The following is an 18,473-nucleotide window of genomic DNA, read 5'->3' on the forward strand; positions in this document are numbered from 1 at the left end:
AATCAGGATCAAAGTTCAGCCCGGGAAAGGAGGGAGGGGTGGGGGGAAGGTGTTTTAAGATTTGGTGTTATTTCTCATTACTCCTCTCTGAGTTAATTGGTAATAAATCACATTTTCCTTTAATCGAGTCTGTTTTGCCCGTGACGGTCAATGCTGAGGGATCCCCCTGTCCTTATCTCAACCCCACAAGCCTCTTGGTATTTTTTTTTTTTTTTCTCTTCCCTGTCCACTTCAGGAGGGGAGTGATAGAGCGGCTTTGGTGGGCACCTGGCATTTTGGTCAGGGTCAACCCACCACAGGCGGAAAGGGGGCAATTCCTGAAGGAAAGGGTCAATTTCTGATGGAAAAGGGGGCAACTCCTGACGGAACACAGCAGCCGCCGCCGCCGCCTGCACAAACCCCACCCGCTCCACTCAGCCGCGGCGAGCGACCGCTGGTGAAAGGCCCCGCTTCCGCCCGGGGTCCTTCCTCCCTGCCTGCCTGCCTGCCTGCCTGCCTGCCTGCCTGCCTGCCTGCCTGCCTGCCTGCCTGCCTGCCTGTCGCGGGGCACCTTCAGCACTGCCGGCCCGTCCCGCCCGCGGCGCCGCCTCAGCCCGCGATGCTCGGATCAGGCGAACGGCAGGGCCACCTATAGCGGGCTCGTTCCGCCAGCGACGTCTTGCCCCGCCCCGCGGCGTGGCGCCCTTTCCGGCGCGGGCGGCGGCGGCGGTGGGTGCTGCTGCTGCTGCCGCGTGGGGCGGAGAGGGCCCGGCCCGGGGGCTCGGGGGGCTCCGGGGGGCTCCGGCAGCGATCGCTCCTTTGCGGAGCTGCCGCGGACCCGGCGGGGAGGCTGAGCCCGGCCGGCCAGGCCTGGCGGCGTGGGTCCCGGGTCCGCGGGGCTGCGGGGAGGCCCCGGCGGGCCCTCGGCCTCCGCCGGTCGGGGCGGTCGGCAGCCGCTGGCGGTTCGGCTCGGCCGCGTCGCGGGGGGTTTCCGCGGTGCCTGGGGAGGGTTCGGCCGAGCCGGGAAGCCAGGGGGGGACGTGCCCCGCGGGGAGGGCGGGCGGGCGGAGCCAGGTCGGTGTCCGAGCGGGCACGTCCCGCTGCCGAATTGCCCGAGTTAGCCGGGGGAAAAATCCCGGGTTTAGAGAGATATGAATGTTAAAACTTGTGCCCCTCTGTGATCTTTCCCGTGGCTTTTTTTCTCCAGTTTCCTCTGTGATGTCTCTGTGTTGCTGATGCAAACGAAGGCGTTGAGGGTGTAGAGAGCTGGCAGGAAGAAGCTGGATTGCTCGCTGGAGGCTCACGGGGTAGTTTTTAGATCTTTAAGAGGTAGTGGCTGTGTTGACATGGGTAAGTCTATGACCTTGGGGTTCCTTGGGTGGCGCCTTTGCGTCTGTAGGTGAAGGTGTGTTTGTTTGCTGTGATGAAAGAGGAGGTTTTGTGAAGGGCGGAGTTGTGTCTTGTTCCTTTCTGCAAGGTTCTGAGCTTCGGGTCTTTTCTTGCCTGAAAAAGAAATGGTTCTGCTTGCGAAGAAGGCAGCCTTTGGGCACTTTTCACTGCCAGCAGCTGGATGTGCCAGTGACAGTAGCCCCCGAGTAACGTTCTGTGCTGGCAACCTCCTGGCAGCCAATTGCGGTCTTTACTGGGGTGGGCTGTGAAAGGCATCGCGCTGTGCGGTGTGAGAACACAGAGAACTCCCTGTGCTCGTCAGGTTCTCCCTCGGCACCGCAGCGGGGGACGCTGCGCGAGAGCCTGACGGGAAACCTGGTGCCCCGAGCGTGTGACTCGTGGGGAGTCACGCGGCCCGTGCGGCTCCTGTGGGACGGGGAGAGGTGGCCACGCGAGTCCTGTCCTGTTCCAGCGCGGCCGCGCTGCTCTGAGGAGCGCCAGCCCTCGCCTTCCCCGGGAGATTTGGGCTGGGGGCGCTCCCCAGCCCTGCTCTTGCCCCGCCATCGCCCGTGACGTGCCCACAGGAGCCGCTTGGCTCGTTTCCCGCGGTCTGTGATGGGTTTTGGCATGTATTACCTGAGCAGAACGCTGAGGATGGTCAGTTCAGCTCTGGAGCTGCTCTGAGACCCGGGATGCGAGCTCCTCGTCGCTCCTCTGCGTGCGAGGAGGCTGCGGCTGCGTTTGCGTGCGGCTCCCGCGGCAGGAGGCTGGCGGCGTCTGGGCGCGGCCCTGCCCTGAGCTTGCTGGGGCTGAGCAACGCCATGGGTGTGAGAGGTGTGGGCTGCCTGGCAGGTGTCGCCCCAAGGATTGGATTCCAGTCCCAGGAGGTGGGAAATGCCAAGAATTGCCTGTGTCCGCATGCCCCGCCGGGAGCTGGAGGCACCCTGGGTTGTGGTGGTTGTGGCTGTGCTGAACGCCCAGGGCTGGAGGTGCTGCATTGAGGCAGCGCAGGGAAGCAGAAGGAGGTGTATAGGAGATGTGTGTATACATATATGTATATATGTATGTACACATATCTATGTCTCTCTTTCTCTGCAGGTAGATGTGCGTGTGTGAGCTGCTTTCCCAGTGCAGCTCCCGATTGTGACAGCTTTGGCACTTGACGGTGAGTTTTATTAAATGTCAGACGGGTTATTTCTGAGTCGTGGTGGTCTGAGGGTTGGTTTGGATGCTGAGGTAAGAACTGAGGGTCTGAAGCGAATGGGTCCCTTCCCACGTGCGTGGTCTTCGCGGGAGTGTCCGCACGCGGGCGTGACGCAGGGCATCTCGACGGGCGGTTCGTCCCTCCGGAGTCGTTCCTGGGAGGGAAAACATTCCCTGGGCTGCAGCCTTAGTCCGTGTTAACGAAGGCCTTGTCGTTGCTGTGTTTTGGCGCTGGGCTCTCCTGCGGAAGGGCTGCAATAACGCCCCGCTGGGGGCGCGGTCTGTCGGGGTGTTTGGGGACGAGCGGTGTTCCCTGGCGGTGGGCAGCGTGGCGTCCCGTGGGCCGGCTGCTCCGGACGAAGGCGGCTGAAATTGTGGCGTTCATCGAATCCCGTCGGCACGAGGTGGGGCAGCAAGTGCCAGCCCAGGCCACGGTCCTCGTCTTCTGCCGCCCCTCGGCACATCCAGGGGACTGTCACGGGGGAGGGGTCGACACAAGCCCCTTCATTGAGTGAGCTTTGGTGACTGGAGACTCGGGAGGCGGGTGCTGTGGCAAAAACGGTTTTGGCACCTCGTTGACAAGGTGATACCGTGACTGGAGAACTGGAGGGTTCACGCCCTTAAAAACCATGGTCAGGTTGGGAATGTTGTACTTTTAATGTTCCTTGGGTGACGGTTTTGTCTGCGTTCTCGATAGCTTTTGTGGCAGTCTTGTCAAATTATTTCTTAGCTACAGGTTTTACTGGGATTGTGCAGATAATTACTCATTAAAATCTGTTTAAATAAGGATGCTTGGTGATGTGAACGATAGGACATAGAGTTTTTATATGCACGTGGTGTGTTTACGCTTGGGGCTGTCCAAAAGAACATTGTGGTGGTCGGTTCTTCTGTGGTGTTCCTCAAACCCACCTTTTTTTTCCTGTCTGACTTGAGAACGGTACCGGTCTGCTGAGCAGTTAACTTTCTTGGTGTGCGCTTTTCCCCTGAGGAAAAGGCCTTGGTCTGTGTCTTACTGGTTCACCACAGCCATCTCCCCTGTAGGTGAAGTTTCTCACCGTCTGTTGTGACTTTTGTTATCCTTCTGGTGCAAACACGGTGGAAAACGATAACCAAAAGGCTCTGGTGCTTCCCGACAGCAGCTGGTGGCTTGTGTCACGTGTTTGTGTCCCGCCTGAAGGAAAACCCCACTGGTGTTAGAATAAGGCAGGGTCCTGCTTTAGGAAGAAGGCGTGTTGGGTTCGAAAGCCTTGGGCGGGCTGGAAGGAGGTCGCCTCCGTGGGTCCGTGATGAGCGCTGGCATGTATGACCTGACCTGGAGTTGATGACTGTCACCGCTTTAGCTCTAGAATTACTCTGAGACCCACGAGACTCCGGTTTCCTTGGGCTGCGCCCTTGGAGCTCTTCCAAAGCGTGGAGCCAAGGTCCTGTCCCAGCCCGGCCCGGCGTGAGGAGAAGCGGCCACCGTGGGAGTTTGCTTCCAGGCGGGCGTCGGGGAGGTCTGGTTCTTGGCTTGGCAGCGGCTGTCGCTGGCAGAGGCCGTCACGGGAACTGGCGGCAGCTCCGATGCCCGAAGCTGGGCGGTGTGAGCCAATGTCTGGAGGACTCGGTGGGTGACCAGGGAAGGTATTAGTTGTTGCCTTTGGTTTGATCAAAGCTCAATGGAGGTTATTTTTTTAAGTTGAAGAATCCGGGGAAAATAATGTCGTTTCTCTTATGGAATACTTTGTGAACTGCTCAGAGTATTTCAGCCGTTGTTTTGGTGCTTCATTTTGTCACTAACACTCTCACGCAGTCTTTAACTGCTCTCAGGTTGAGGCCTTACCTTAGGAAAGGATATGTGCTGTGCATCTTGCTGATCACTTGGACCTGTACCCTGTTAAATCAGGCTCTGAAATGTTTTTTGTCGTGCAAATTATCCCTTTTGCCTGGATGTTAGTCCCAGGTAGAATAGTGTTTCACATCGCAGTGGGAAATGCTATAACCTGGCATAAACTCCACTGACAAATGGATAATCAACCAACAGATTCTTCCCCCCCCCCCCCCCGCCGCCCAGAAATCAGAAGTGATTGGTCTGAAGCTTTTTGTCTTTACTCATGGAAAAGGTGCTGTGGATTTTTAGCCCCTCCCGTAGAAGGTGATGGCTGTTTGAAAATCACATCCTTGCGTTTTTATTTGTGGAAGGGAAGAGACTAAAAAGAGACTGCATCCAGGAGCTTTCTTCTCTTTTCCCCTGAAGAAACTCTGCAGTGTGGTTTCTCTGCACCAGTAGTAGTTTGCAGGATCACCCACACCATTTGCAATGCCACATTTGAAAGAAAAGAAATAACGTTTTGCTTCTCTTGTTTGCTGGTGTCCTGGTGTGTGATGCTGGTGGTGGGTGCTAGCGCCCCTGCAGGTGCTTGGCAGGGGGCGCTGGACTGATGGAGAGAAGCTCTGCTGCTGTGCTGTGCCTTGCCTGGCTGGGGAGGCTGGAGGACTTGCTGACAGACCAGGAGACATGGTAAATAATGCTGAACTAGATAAAGGGTAATGAACGGAAGCCTTAAACTGAAAAAGTGTTTTTTTCACATCAAAGTGTACCTCACCACCCAGCTGTAAGCGTTTTGCAGAGCTGCAGTTTGATTAGAGGGAAAGAACAGGGTGGAGTTGCTTTGCGAGGCTCACTGGGGAGCACGGGATACTTCACATCGCACGTGCACTGCGACATCCCACGCTGAGGTCACGTGCCGCTCCTTGCGTAATTCTGGTTCCCAAAACACGTACCACACGGATCGTTTCTCACAAGACAACGTAGAAGATCTCTGTAAAAATACTATTGTAAAAAAATAAACTTGCAAGCTTCTCAAGACCACTGTTGGTTGATTAGTCTCCAACTCTTGGTGCTTTTGCCTGATCTAAACAAATCAGAAATGACTGTTAAGAACGCCTACACCCCCATGCCTGTTGTGCGCACCCACTGAATAAATCCTCTCGTTGTCATTTCTCTAGATGAAGGAGGAAGGAGATTTTGGGGTAACGTGATGAAGAGGCTTGTGGTATGGATTTTCCCTGTGGTTGAGAGCCCATTATGGCTTAGCTGGTCTGTTCTGTCTCATTTCAAGTGGAAATAAAGAAGGTTGTCCAGGTAAAGTAGCAAACTGAGATCATGTCTTTCAAGGGTGCTGGTCAGATCAAATTAAAAGTGTTATGAGACCTCAGTGATACTCCAGTAGAACGTAGGAGCTGGCAGGGACAGGAGCAGGGGTGCTGCTGGAGCAGGGAATTCCCAGCATAGCAAGGCCTGAGGAAGGGCCCTGGAGACTGCAGGGCCCACGGGCCAGTTCACCAGCCCTGGGCCCGAGTGCTCAGCCCCAGGGACAGCCCCACACCCAGGGTCAGAGCGGCTCCTGCTGCTGCCCCCAGGGTCGCCACCCCCCCCACCAGCCCTGAGCCAGCCTGCAGGGGCCTGAGCCAGGGTGAGGTGGAGGAGCCTGGAAAACAACTCGTGGACGAGGCGAGGGAAGAAGGTGCAGCGGGTGTGGCCCCTGGGGTTCACTGACCCCCTCAGTTTCGTGTCTGGATCAGTGCTGGCCTTGGGCATGGACTGACCCCAGCTGAGAGCGGGAATTCCCTTTACTAATCCTGCGTGCCCGGGGCTGTTCCTGCCCTCTCCTCCCTGGTGTGACCCGAGCACACGCCTGCCCTGCCTGCTCCTGCCCTGGTGCTTTGGGACCTCGGGGTGAAAGGGAGAGAGGGACTCGTGTAGTCAGGGGGTCTCTTGGGGTGCCCTGGGTTTGCTTTGCTGCTCACTTCTGCGCCGTTTCCTGGGCTATTCAGCGTGTGGGTGCCTAAAGAGGCAAATGAGGCCCTGAACTAATTTCCAGTTCAGGTTTTCCTCTGAGAATAAACCACGCTTCCGTTTTCTCATCGGTCACAGCCTGAAAGATCGACGCTGAAGCAGCACGTGCCTCTGGCGACAACAGGGTGTTTTCACAACAGATGGTTGTGTTCAGTTGGTCCTTGCTTGCTTTGGGCGTAGGAAAACAGTAGAGCAATGTTACCTTGTGGGCACCGTGTGTGTGGTTGTCTGGTTTTCTGCAGATTTATGACTGCTTTTTCTTGTTTCTTTTAGACAAGAAGATGTTGATATGTGCTGCCAAGGACAGAACAAAATGCGCAGAACTGATAAAGCCAGAGGGGCCAATCAAGGAGGGCGTGCAGGTTGGTGCTGGTTTTAAATGTTCTCAAGTGTGTTCTAGCTAAAAGCCTTGCCTTAAACGATTGAAACGAGCTGAGCCATTGGGTATTTTTCATCTTAACAATTCTGTATTGCTATGGACTTTACCAGCCGTAGTCATGGACTCTGGGCCTGTCCTGCAGTGAGCTCAGAACAGGAGTTGAGGAAAAAAATGTGTGATTTTCCACAATGCTGATGAGAGAAGGCAACAGCTGGCTGTGGGCAGGTGGGAACGCAGGGAAATGGGCCGTGTCGCTGAGAATGAGGAAGAGCGGTGTGGGGACAGCCGCGGTGTGACAGTTGTGGTGGCCTGGAGCAGCACGGCACGGGTTTTTCAGGCAGCAAGGCCGGCTGGCAGGGTGGGTGAACGGCTCCTCCCGAGCGTGGAGATGGGCATGGGAGAAGCCAGGGCTGTTGTGTAGTGGGGGGACAGTGGGTGGAAGCTGCTCTCGGGGCCTGTAATTCATAGAATCATCATAGAATGGTTTGGGTTGGAAAGGCCCTTAAAGATCATCCAGTTCCAACCCCCCTGCCATGGCAGGGACACCTCCCACTAGACCAGGTTGCCCAAGGCTTCATCCAACCTGGGCTTTAACACCGCCAGGGATGGAGCATCCACAGCTTCCTCAGGCACCCTGGTCCAGTGTCTCACCACCCTCAGAGTGAAGAACTTCTTCCTTGTATCTAGTCTAATCCTGCCCTCTCCCAGCTTTCAACTATCGCCCCTTGTCCTGTCACTGCAGGCCCTTGTAAATAGCCCCTCCCCAGCCTTCTTGTAGGCCCCCTTCAGGTTCTGGGAGGCTGCTGTAAGGTCTCCCCAGAGCCTTCTCTTTTCCAGGCTGAAGAAGCCCAACTCTCTGAGCCTGTCCTCATAGGAAAAGTGTTCCAACCCTCTGACCATCTTGAGAGCCCTCCTCTGGAGTCGCTCCGGCGGCTGCATGTCTGTGTTATGTTGGGGGCTCCAGAGCTGGAGGCGGTATTCCAGCTGGGGTCTCACAAGGGCAGAGCAGAGGGGCAGAATCCCCTCCCTCCACCTGCTGGCCACAGTGCTCTGGATGCAGGCCAGGATACGGTTGGCTTGTTGGGTTGGCTCTTGTTCATCTTACCACCCACCAGCCCGCCCAAGTCCTTCTCCCCAGGGCTGCTCTCCATCCGCTCCTTGCCCAGCCTGTGTCTGTGCTTCGAGTTGCCCCGACCCAGGTGCAGGACCTTGCACTTGGCCTTGCTGAACTCCATGAGGTTGGCCTGGGCCCACCCCTCCAGCCTGTCAGGGTCCCTCTGGATGGCCTCGCTTGCCTCCAGCATGTTGACCTCACCACACAGCTTGGAGTCGTCGGCAAATCTGCTGGGGGTGCACTCGATGCCACCGTACGTGTTGCCGACAAAGCTGTTCCCTAGCACCGGTCCCAGCACCAATCCCTGAGGAACACGGCTTGTCACTGCTCTCCCCTCGGACACCAAGCTGTTGATCTGCGGAGCTCCTGCTGCTGACTGATGCGGTTCAGACTGGACCCCCTTTGCTTTCTAATCTCCCTCTCAGAGAAGGAATCCAGCCTTAGCCCCTGATGCGAAGAAGAGTTGGGACCCCCGGTTCTGCCCCAGAGCCGGTTTCTCTCAGCTCGAGCTGGCTTCCTCCGGGGAGGGACACCCTTCTGCTGTTTCCCTGTGCCTTTTAAGGCCTCACAGTGGATTTCATGGGGTGCTCATGGGCCCGTCCACACAGCAGGCACCGACTTTTTGTCCAGTTAGCTGTTTAATAACGCAGCCCATTCCCATCTGCTCTGGGCACAGGGGCAGCCTGAGCCAGTCTGCACCAACAGGACGGGCCCAGACCTTGCCTTTGCAATGTCAGTGTGGTCTGAAGCGGTTTTGGAAGTGGGGGTGTGAAACATGGCACTAGTCACGTGACCTGTTTCATCTAATGAACAGATTTAGCAGTCCCTTGGACATTTTTAGTGGCCACAAGATAAGCAAAAGCACCAGTCAGTGGGGCCGCCCTGTTCGGCCTCAAAATGAATGTGTGGGTCGTCGAAGAATCGGAGGTCCCGCAGAACAAAGCCCTTGGTTGGCGAGGTTTGATCCCTCCTCTGCCCTCTCTGGGGTGCCCGTTGGCTGGCTGTGGGGGGCGCTCCAGGCCCGCCTGACTACAGCAGCCAGTCAAACACAGGCGGTCCGGTCAGGACAACAGGTTTCTTGCCCTGCTGCAGGCTGCACGAGCAGGTACAGGGCTGCTGGACTGGGACCCCCAGGCGTCCTCGGCTCATTTTCAGCTGCACCTTCAGGTCCCTCTTCCCCCCTTTTCTCCTGACCCTCTCCTTACTGGTCTTCTGTCTAGCAGGTGTTATGGTCCCACCAGTTTGACCCCAGGCCAGTTTTCTCCTTTCATGGCCTGCCATCTCCCACAGCTTCTCACTTTATAAAGCGGTTGGCCAGGGGTGATGAAGGCAGAAGCGAAGGAGAGCTTCTGTCAGCCATGAGACCGTAGCTGCCATCCAACAATGTCTGTCCTCTCCACTGCCCACCTTAGAAACCTCGAGAAATCTCTGAAGGCACAAGAAAGGAGCAGCTTCGAAGCTGTCCAGAGCAGTTGGGTGTGGTTTGGGTCCCAGTGAGACCCGTGTGCTTAGAGAAGGCTTTTCTGGATGAGTCATCCAGTTCTCTGTCTCTTAGGCTGTAGGTGAGGGCATTGATTCAAGACATTAAGGCAGTGTAAAAAGAAAGAGAGGACTTCTTTTGGGTTTCGTCTTCTGACAGGGCCTGGTGAGCGATAGGCCCAGTAAGAGTCCCATCGACAGCTGTATCCCCGAGCAGGGACTGGAGTAGAGGAGCAGGCGTGAACACCTTTTGATTCCTGGTGCTGAGCGAGACTTTCAGAGTGGGGGAAGAGACGTAACCGCGAGATGCCACAAAGTGTAGAGATGTGCAGAGAGCACCACACGGAGGGGGAAGCGGGGGTGTCCCAGAGAGGTGCTGGGGCCGTGCCAGGGCGCGTGAGCGCAAGGCTCTGGGACAAGCAGGTGGGTACAGGAAGGTCCTGAGGGGACATAAGGGCGGACGGGGGCTTGGGGGCACCCTGCGAGGACCCATGGGCCAACGGCGAGCTGGCTCCTGCCCCCACCCCCGCAGTGGGTGCCCTGCCCCTCCCAGCCCGGGTGGCGTGTCACAGTGGGGCCCTGACCCCCGCCCAGTGTCTTAGTAACCAGTGTGACTGTGGCCTGCAGTGTCTGACGGGACAGCAAGGGGACAGTCAGGAGTGTGGAGCTGGCGAGGAGACCCCAGCACAGCCCACCTCTGTCCCTGCCACCCCTGGCAGCCCCGTGGTGCCAAGGCGTTTCCCTAAGCTGCGCGCCCCCGCACAAACACTTTCCTCCGTTTGACAGGATGGTGGAGAGACCCCCCAGCTACCCCAGCAGCTCTCTGCCAGAGCCCTACGAGATACCCAGGGTCCAGGTGCTGCAGACTGGTGAGTGAGGGGCCTCCAGGGCTGGGCAGGTTTGGGGCCAGCCAGTGTGACCAGCTCGACGCCAGGATTCCCTTTCCTGGTCAGGCTGGCAGCAGGGATCCCATGGGCGGGGAGCACGGTGGTGCTTGAATGTCAGGGCTGCTTGGGGCTGGGAGCCAGCCCCAGCACAGCCTCTCTCTTCAGCTGTGCGGAGTTCAAAGGTCTTTTTGCCCTTTGGGAAGCTCGTTGGCAAAGGGGCTGTGTCCGACTGACTCTTCTGGGTTTCCCCTCTGTGTAGGCAAGACGCTGTCAGAGGAGAACGTGGAGTTCCAGCGTGAATGGGATTCTGAGAGCACCTGGGAGCTTTCTTTGCTCGACATCCTCGACACGCTCATGGTAATGAGCCCACCCCTCACTGGGAGTCTTGTCTGTGGTATGGGCAGGGCAAAGGGACCCAGAATCGCTGACCCTGGGGCGAGGGTTCCTGCTGTCCCCGATCAGGGCCTATCCAAGGGCAGCCCTCCAGTGTCCCAGCAGCTTTCCGAGATACCTGGGCTGGTGAGCGGGCTGTAGTCAAGTGGAGCCGTGTTGGCAGCTGGGGCCTGGGGCAGGGAGTAGTGCGGTGGCTTGGCCTTGCCTGGGCGTCACAATGCGGAGTGATGGCTCCGATCACCCTCCCCGCTCTGGAGGGGGCTGGCGGGTGCCTGGGGAGCCCTCCAGGCCCAGGGGGTTCCCAACCCATCTGCCCCTTGGGGGCGGTCAGAACAGGGAGCGGCTGAGCAGGGGACGCTGCTCTCCTGCGCTCCCTTCCCTTCCTCGTGCTCTCCCCACAGCCCCGCCAGCGGCCACTGCCTGCCAGGAGGCTGCTGCAGTGACTCCTGTGCCACCTGCTGGGGAGCCGGACGGGAGGCCGGTGCTCAGCGCCCAGCACATTTCCAGGTGGCCTTTCAGCGCCTCGCCGTAAGGAAACGCTGTGTTTCGTACAGGCAAAAGAAGTGCTGGTCCTGCTGCCGGACATCATGGAGACCCTGCAGGATGGCAACGCTGATGTCAAGATGAATGCCCTGCTCTTCTTGTGGAGTGTGATGGGTCACCTGAGGAGGGAGGAGGCCAGCCTCGTTGGTGTGCAGCTGGCAGAGAAGCTCCTGCCCCTCTTTGATGATGTAAGGCTGCCGGGGGAGCCTCAGCCCTACAGATGGGCGCCCTGCAGAGGCCGCTGCCCCTCAGCCCAGCCCTGTGGGCAGTGCTCGGGCAGGGCTCCCCTCCTTACTCCTCCTGCTGGGCCTTTCAGGGCTCTGGGGCCGCTCAGCTGCAGCTGCAGATCTGGCCCACAGCTCCTGCGCTCGGGATCCGACCCCAGAGCCTCCCCCTGTACATCAGCCGTGCCAACACGCCTGCTCAGCGTGGGCAGGGAGCGGCTCTTGAAGTCCCTCTGTTCTCCTCCCTACCAGGGGTCCAGCCAGGTGCGGGAGCTCGCCATCAGGCTCTTCGAAGATGTGATCAAGGCTGTGGTGGGGAGAAGCAAGAAGAAGATGAAGAAGATGGTGCAGAGGGTCCTGGTCCTGCTCCCGCTGCTCCTCCATATGAGTGACCAGGTGGAGAGCGTGGCCAAGGTGAGCGGCGGCCGGTGGTGTGGGCAGGGCATGCTGACACCACCGGGGTGGCCTGGGCACGAGGGCCAAGGGCTGCTGGACGTCAGAGTCTGGAAATGTGCGTCACCTCAGGGTCCCACCGCTCCCCTCCTTCTCTGCACTGGTCCCCCCACTTCCTTCCTCCTACCCCCCTGCTGCAGAGGTGGATGGGGAGGTGGGGTCCCCTCTCAGCCGCACTCTCCCCGTTAAGCCCCTCCTCCAGCCCAGCCCAGAGGAAGGGTCCCTGCTGACCCCGCAAGAGCAGGACTGGAGAACCCGGCACCGGCACTTCCCAGAGCTGCCCTGCCGGCTCCAGTGGGGCTCAGCAGCAGCCCGTGGCCACCAGACACACGAGTCCCTACAGGCTTCCGCGCTGTCCCTGCAGGAGTTGGAGGCCAGGGCGTTGAGCCCCAATCCCCATCCCCCAGGGCTATGCCCAAGAGAGCACCAGGTGTTGGGGCCAGGGCATGTCCCAGCTCCCGGGGAGCAGGACGGCCCCAGGAGCGAGGCCCTGCTCACCCAGGTGCCCCTCCGTGGGGCCAGTGAACTTGGACTGCACAGAGGGCTGCAGCACTTCCAAGGGGTGGAGAGCCAGCTTGTTGCCCAGCCTGGGGCAGGGGGAGTGGTGGGAAGGGAGATGGAGCCTGGGGGAGACTGGCCCTGCATCGCGGGATCAGAGCTCTGCCCATGCGGAGCCTGGGCTGAAGGAGCTGGGGCAGCCCTGGCTGGGGAGCCAAGCGTCCTGCTGGGGGACGCCCATGGGCCGTGCTGCTGGCTCCGTCCTGCCCCGGTGCCTCTGGCACTCCAGGCCTTGCTGCCTACAGCCCTGGGCCCACCCCTCCTTTGCCCTTCGCTCTGCCCCCACCCCTGGCAGCAGCTCAGCAGCTCTTGAGGGTCTCTGTTCTGCTGGCCGCAGTATGAGGTCCCTGAGCTGGTGGCTGCCCCGTGTCCCTGCCCTGGGCGCTGAAGCCAGTTCAGACTGGGGCCCCCATGCCCCTTCCCCTAAGGGACTGGGAGTGGCTGGGAGCCTGGCCAAGAGGAGGAGGATGCCAGGTCTCCTTCCCTGGGCTGTGGTGCCATCTCCCATCCTCTGCTTCTCTGCAGGCCTCTGGATGCACCCTCCTCACCTGTGTGGAGTTCCTGGGGTGGAGGCTGCCCAGCTACATGTCTGAGCCATATCGGACACAGCTGATCGAAGAGTCCTTGGTGAGGATGACCCCAAACCCCAGGGCTGGGCTGGCCGAGGGCTGCCCCACACACCCATGGGGTGGGCTGTGCAGCTGTGCCTCACCTGCCCTGCTCCAGCCCGCAGCCCAGAGCCGTGTTCTCCCCTGCCTTCAAGCATGGAGCCCCCACGGGCTCTTCTCCAGGCCCCTCACCCCTCCCTGTCCCCAGGGTGCTGAAGGAGACCCAGCTGGCAGTGGGACAGAGGAGTCTTGGCACCCCAGCCCCCTCTGCCTGCGTCTGTCTCTTGAACCTCAGTCCCACAGGGCTCTGTCTGGGGACGGGAATTGCCAGGGGGGAAGGGGGTGCTGGGAGGAGGGACTGGTCCGGCCGAGTCGGGGAGGAGTCTGCTGAGCCCCGTGCCCTTGTGCTCTCTCCAGTTAGCGCACAACAAGAGCAAGGTGGAAGAATACGTGCAGCAGAGCCTGACGTACCTGGAAGCTGCTCAGGCCACCTTGCGAGAGGCGGCCGTCAGGTTCATCGGTGAGCCACAGCCCCGGGACCCTCCTGTGGCAGCCCGGCCCCAATCGCTGCCACCGCGCTGGCAGCAAGGGGCAGCCCTGTGGCTGCCAGAGCCCCAGCTGCCCCGAGGAGGGCCCACCACACGGGTGGGCTTGCTGGGAGCCTGGCTCAGGGCCGCTGCCTCGGGTACTGTCCTTCCCTGGGAGGAGGGTGTGCGGCAGGGCCAGGGGCCGTGCTGCTGGGAGCGTGCTGGGGAGCGGGAGGTCTGACGTGAGCTCTGTGCCTAGGGCTTGCTGCACGGCACCGGAGGAGGCTGAGCAGGGAGACGCTGTTGGACGTCTGCAATGGTGAGTAGGGGCAGCGCTGGGTGTGCCGGGGCTGGTGGGGCAGGAGGCAGAGCCTGGGCAGGGTGCTGCTGTGCCTGGTCCTGCTCCAGGACAGCGCTCCAGGGGCAGAGGAAGTTGCCAGGGGCACACGGGCCATGCCTGAGCAGCAGCTGCCAGCTGGTCTGTTGGTCTCAGCTGCTCCTCCTGGCCAGGGGAGGAGAAGGGTGGGGCTGGCACGGTCTGGAGGGGACTCCTGGGCGTCTCTGCAGGCAGCGGGGGTTCATGGCGGCTCTGCTTCCTTCTCTTGCAGCCCTGCAGCCCTTGGGGAGAGACGCCAGCCTCTCAGTCAGGTCCCTGGCAAGTGAGACTGTCTTTGTCCTGACACCTCTAAAGAAGCAGAAAGCATCAGGATGGAGCCTGCCGTTGCTCTTCTGCTGCTTCAGCTGAGCCTTGGAGAGGTGAAATTATACCTCTGGCCGTGTTTGAATCAATCTGGTTTTTAATAAAGTTGGAGCAACAAGCCCAGTCCCGTGGGGTCCTTCCCAGAGGGAGCACCCCGAGTGCGCTGAGCAGACAGCGTCACTCCTGGCCTCCGCTGCTGCCTGCGGAAGAGCACCCCCAGGCCCAGGGTGTCCTTGCGACAAAGCCCCAGCTGCCCCGTGGGACCACAGAGGGGAGGAGAGAAGCTTTGCCCAGCCTGTCCCTCTGGAGACGCCTCAGGGCAGGAAAAGGCACCAAGCTGGGCCGTTGTCATTTGTCCTGGTGACAAAATCCTCTCCTGCCCTGGGGAGCTGTGCTGGTGTTGGCTGGGACAGAGTTAATTTTCTCCACTAGAGGCTGGTGGGGCTGTGTTTTGGCTTTGTGCTGGAAAGCGTGTGGATAATACAGGGATCTTTAGTTACAGCTGAGCAGAGCTGTGATGGGTCTGTGGGGCAAGGTTTTGGTAGTGAAGGGGCTACAGGGGTGGCTTCTGTGAGAAGCTGCTGGAAGCTTCCCCTGTGTCTGGTACAGCCAGTGCCAGCAGCTCCAAGACGGACCTGCCGCTGGCCAAGGCCGAGCCCGTCAGCGATGGTGGCAGCGCCTCGGGGAGAGCGTGTTTAAGATGAGGACAAAGTTACTGGTCAGCAGCAATTGCAGCTGGAGAGAGGAGTGAGAACAGGGGAGAGGAACAGCCCTGCAGGCGCCCAGGGCAGTGGGGAAGAGGGGGAGGAGGTGCTGCAGGTGCTGGAGCAGAGATTCCCCCGGAGCCCGTGGTGAGGACCATGGTGAGGCAGGCTGTCCCCCTGCAGCCCGTGGAGGTCCACGGTGGAGCAGATAGCCCCCTGCAGCCTGTGGAGGACCCCACAGCGGAGCAGGTGGATGCCCAAAGGGGGCTGTGACCCTGTGGGGAGCTCGCAGTGGAACAGGCTCCTGGCAGGACCTGTGGAGAGAGGAGCCCACGCTGGAGCGGGTTTGCTGGCAGGACTTGTGACCCCCCATGCTGGAGCAGCCTGTTCCTGAAGGACTGCACCCCATAGAGGAGACCCACGCTGGAGCAGGTCGTGCAGAACTGCAGCCCATGGGAAGGACTCATGTTGGAGAAGTTCGTGGAGGACTGTCTGCCGTGGAGTGACCCCAGGCTGGAGCAGGGGAAGCGTGTGAGGAGCCCTGCCCCTGAGGAGGAAGGAGGGGCAGAGCCAATGTGTGGTGAACTGACCCCAACCCCCATTCCCCCTCCCCCTGTGCCGCTCGGGAGGAGGAGGGAGAGAAATCGGGAATAAAGTTGAGCCTGGCAAGAAGGGAGGGGTGGGGGGGGGAAGGTGGTTTTAAGATCTGGTTGTATTTCTCATTATTCTACTCTGATTTGATTGGTAATAATTAAACTAATTTTCACCAAGTCGAGTCGGTTTTGCCCGTGACAGTAACTGGTGAATTATCTTTCCCTGTCCTCATCTCAACCCACGAGCCTTTTGTTATATTTTCCCTCCCCTGCCCAGCTGGGGAGGGGAGTGACACGAGCGGCTTTGGTGGGCTCCTGTTATCCAGCCAGGGTCAACCCAGCACAGTTGTGTGCGTGTGATCCCAGTTAGCGTGCTCAGAGTAAAATTCATGCTGCTCACCAAAAAAACCAAACTATTTCTCAGTAAAATGGGATTAACATACTTCTCTGTATCACAGGCCTGTTGTGATGATATGAGGACTACTGAGAGGTGAGGTCTGCAGAAACCACACAAGTAAGAGATCAGCAACACACGAACAGAAAGTGGGCTGCTCAGGAACTAAAACTCCCACACCATAGAAACACGACCTACGGAGCAGAACCCTATATAAAGCGGTGCACAGAACACAGGCTTGAGCTGATATTCAAAAGTCCCAAAGCCACCCCATCCCGTGTGCTTGAGACTTGATTTAAAATAGGAAGAATATGCAAAAATCTTCATGAAATATTCAAATAACATAAACGCCTGGAGTCACATCAGTACAAAGCCTGTGCAAGATTACAAGCAGCATTTTTCTAATCTGATGTGTGTGCCAAATAATAACTTAAGAAGGGTAGCCCCCTGCTGAAGTCTTTCTGCTGCTTTAAGTACAAAATCGATTCTCACAGCTGTCAGTAACAAACCAAGCAATCAAGAAACAAACACCCCAAGGCAGTAACGGTGCTACAAATATTTGGCACACCTTACTTAGACCTGTTACGCCAAATAAAGCACTATCCAAAATCCAGCTTTCAGAGAAGGGCTTTACATTTCGGCAAGTCGGTTAAAATTTTCATAGCAAAGAAGGCTGGTCGCAGAGAAATCAAAGGAGCTATGTCTCTTGAAGGCGTTATTTTAACAAAGCCTGAAATAGCTCTGCTTTAATCCACTGAAAGAATAATATTCAAAAAAGGGTATTTCACAGCGCTGCAGACGATTGGCAAGACCGATGCTGTTGCTTTTAGCCTACAGCCAGAACGAGGAGCGTCCAGGAGGGCATTCCACACCACTCTCCAGCCCGTACGCGTGACGACGGCCTCTCCGATGCAGAAAGCTCTTATTTGTGCCAAAAAATGAATTTTAAAAGCCTCTGTAAACTTCCCGTTTTGGGAAATGAATATGGGTCAGCGCTGCTCCGATACAAGAGGTATTGTCTTTGAAGATGTAAGAGTTCTGAAAGAAAGTGTCTTAATTGTGGAGGGAGCTGGCTTTAAAATTGCAGTGGGAGCTTTTGATAAGGCCAGACCACCCGTAAGTGTCGGAAATGTTACTTTAAGGATATAATAGGAATTTCTGATTTTCATTCTGTGCTCTGTTGAATTCAGGCGGCAGCTGGTGCTGTTGGGTTGGCAAAACGAGCACTTGATGAAGCTACTAAATATGCTTTGGAGAGAAAAACCTTTGGGAAACCAATTGTTGAAGTAAGTTAAATACATAAAAATAAATACATCCAAAAGCTGTCTTTTCCTACCAGATGTACCACTAGTGGATTTTCGAGGTTGTTCCTTGATATTTAGGACGTGTGATTTATTCCATCTCTGCCGTTGCTTGGGTTTTCAAGTATACAGGTCAGCACTGCCCAAGCAAATCTAGCTGTGCAGCAAATCCTGGGATTCTTCTAAAACTTGTTGATGATAATAGCAAAACCACAAAGAAAACTCCACCCAAACCCTGAAACTTATGTACCATCAGGACATACTTAAGTTCTTCGACTAATGAACAGGGATTTTGAGGGAAGGGAACAACCTCTGTGAGGTACATGAAACCAGACTTTTAATATTATTATTATTGATATTAATAGAAAACAATCGCACTGCTTACCAGGTTTTAAGAAATAAGAATAAAGACAGATCTCACGAAAACTAAAGCACAACTTCGTGATTCAATATTGAAGCCCTATGACTAAGTGGATTTTAGAATTAAAACATGGAAGTCTAATTCAACACAGAGTTGAGAGCCCGATCCAAATTCTGTAGCACTCCTCAGGCACAATTTCCTGAGTGTGTTGAATCTGCAAATCAAGAACTTCTTGGACGCCACAGAATTTTAAGCAGGCAATGTTGACTTAGTTTATGTCATCGTTCGTAGCACCAGGCAGCGTCTTTCACGCTTGCTGAAACGGCAGCGAAGGTGGAACTGGGTGGGATGGCTTCCCAGAGAGCTGCGTGGGAAGTCGATGCTGGGCGCAGCAATACCTGCTGCGCTTCCCTTGCAAAGGCATTCGCGGGTCATGTTGCAAACCAAGTGGCCGCAGGTGCAGCGCAGATTTTTGGAGGAAATGGCTTTAACACCGAGTATCCTGTAGAAAAACTAATGAGAGATCCTAAAATCTACCAGGTAAGGAAAAAACAAAGTGATCTTTATAGAAATGCGTGTGTTTTATCTAAAATAGACTAATGGCTACTTATTTGAAGTCATGATGTACGCATATGAAAGAAGTTTGAAGGATGAGAGCGATAATCCTGCCATTTAAAGAAAGGGCACTCAAATCAGGCAAATTCTTGCCTACAAAACTCCTTGCATTAAGATCGACAACTTAACCTACACGAGAGAAATAAATTTAGCGGTGTGAGGTTTTTTTTCCTGATGTGGTAACTCTTTCAAATTCTTGGACTCTCCATTTTGAAGCTTTTGAACTCTTAG

At 57.1% G+C, this 18,473-nt stretch overlaps 2 protein-coding genes and 1 non-coding gene across 9 annotated transcripts; all 3 read left to right on the plus strand.

Annotated features, from left to right (window-relative positions):
* The first annotated feature begins 680 nt into the window (after window positions 1-680).
* Window positions 681-16,059, plus strand: LOC147413106 (maestro heat-like repeat-containing protein family member 7). Of its 7 annotated transcripts, none has more exons than XM_086480660.1 (13): window positions 681-708; window positions 1,187-2,533; window positions 4,956-5,071; window positions 5,560-5,695; window positions 6,683-6,771; window positions 10,168-10,250; window positions 10,528-10,625; window positions 11,216-11,392; window positions 11,681-11,842; window positions 12,965-13,066; window positions 13,465-13,567; window positions 13,834-13,893; window positions 14,183-14,397. In XM_086480660.1, exons 6-13 carry the CDS (start codon window positions 10,169-10,171, stop codon window positions 14,317-14,319), a joined length of 921 nt encoding a protein of 306 aa, XP_086336786.1. In that variant the 5' UTR covers window positions 681-708; window positions 1,187-2,533; window positions 4,956-5,071; window positions 5,560-5,695; window positions 6,683-6,771; window position 10,168; the 3' UTR covers window positions 14,320-14,397. The 7 variants fall into 7 exon arrangements, with proteins under 7 accessions (XP_086336786.1, XP_086336788.1, XP_086336789.1 ...); XM_086480662.1 differs by lacking the exon at window positions 681-708 and adding an exon at window positions 16,030-16,059 and having other exon boundaries at window positions 1,049-2,533; window positions 14,183-14,330; XM_086480663.1 differs by lacking the exon at window positions 681-708 and adding an exon at window positions 15,162-15,579 and having other exon boundaries at window positions 1,049-2,533; window positions 14,183-14,330.
* Window positions 3,850-3,934, plus strand: LOC147413107 (small nucleolar RNA SNORD45). The gene has a single exon (XR_015184115.1). It is a non-coding gene; the product is annotated as a small nucleolar RNA SNORD45 (small nucleolar RNA).
* Window positions 16,060-16,065: 6 nt separating the features above from the next.
* LOC147413108 (medium-chain specific acyl-CoA dehydrogenase, mitochondrial-like) lies at window positions 16,066-18,303 on the plus strand. The gene is made up of 5 exons (XM_086480637.1): window positions 16,066-16,085; window positions 16,744-17,081; window positions 17,156-17,251; window positions 17,919-18,167; window positions 18,223-18,303. Exons 2-5 carry the CDS (start codon window positions 16,944-16,946, stop codon window positions 18,301-18,303), a joined length of 564 nt encoding a protein of 187 aa, XP_086336763.1. The 5' UTR covers window positions 16,066-16,085; window positions 16,744-16,943.
* Window positions 18,304-18,473: the final 170 nt, after the last annotated feature.

The sequence above is a fragment of the Leptosomus discolor genome, unplaced genomic scaffold (genome assembly GCF_034619465.1).
Source record: "Leptosomus discolor isolate bLepDis1 unplaced genomic scaffold, bLepDis1.hap2 HAP2_SCAFFOLD_40, whole genome shotgun sequence".
NCBI classification, from domain to species: Eukaryota; Metazoa; Chordata; class Aves; order Leptosomiformes; family Leptosomidae; genus Leptosomus; species Leptosomus discolor.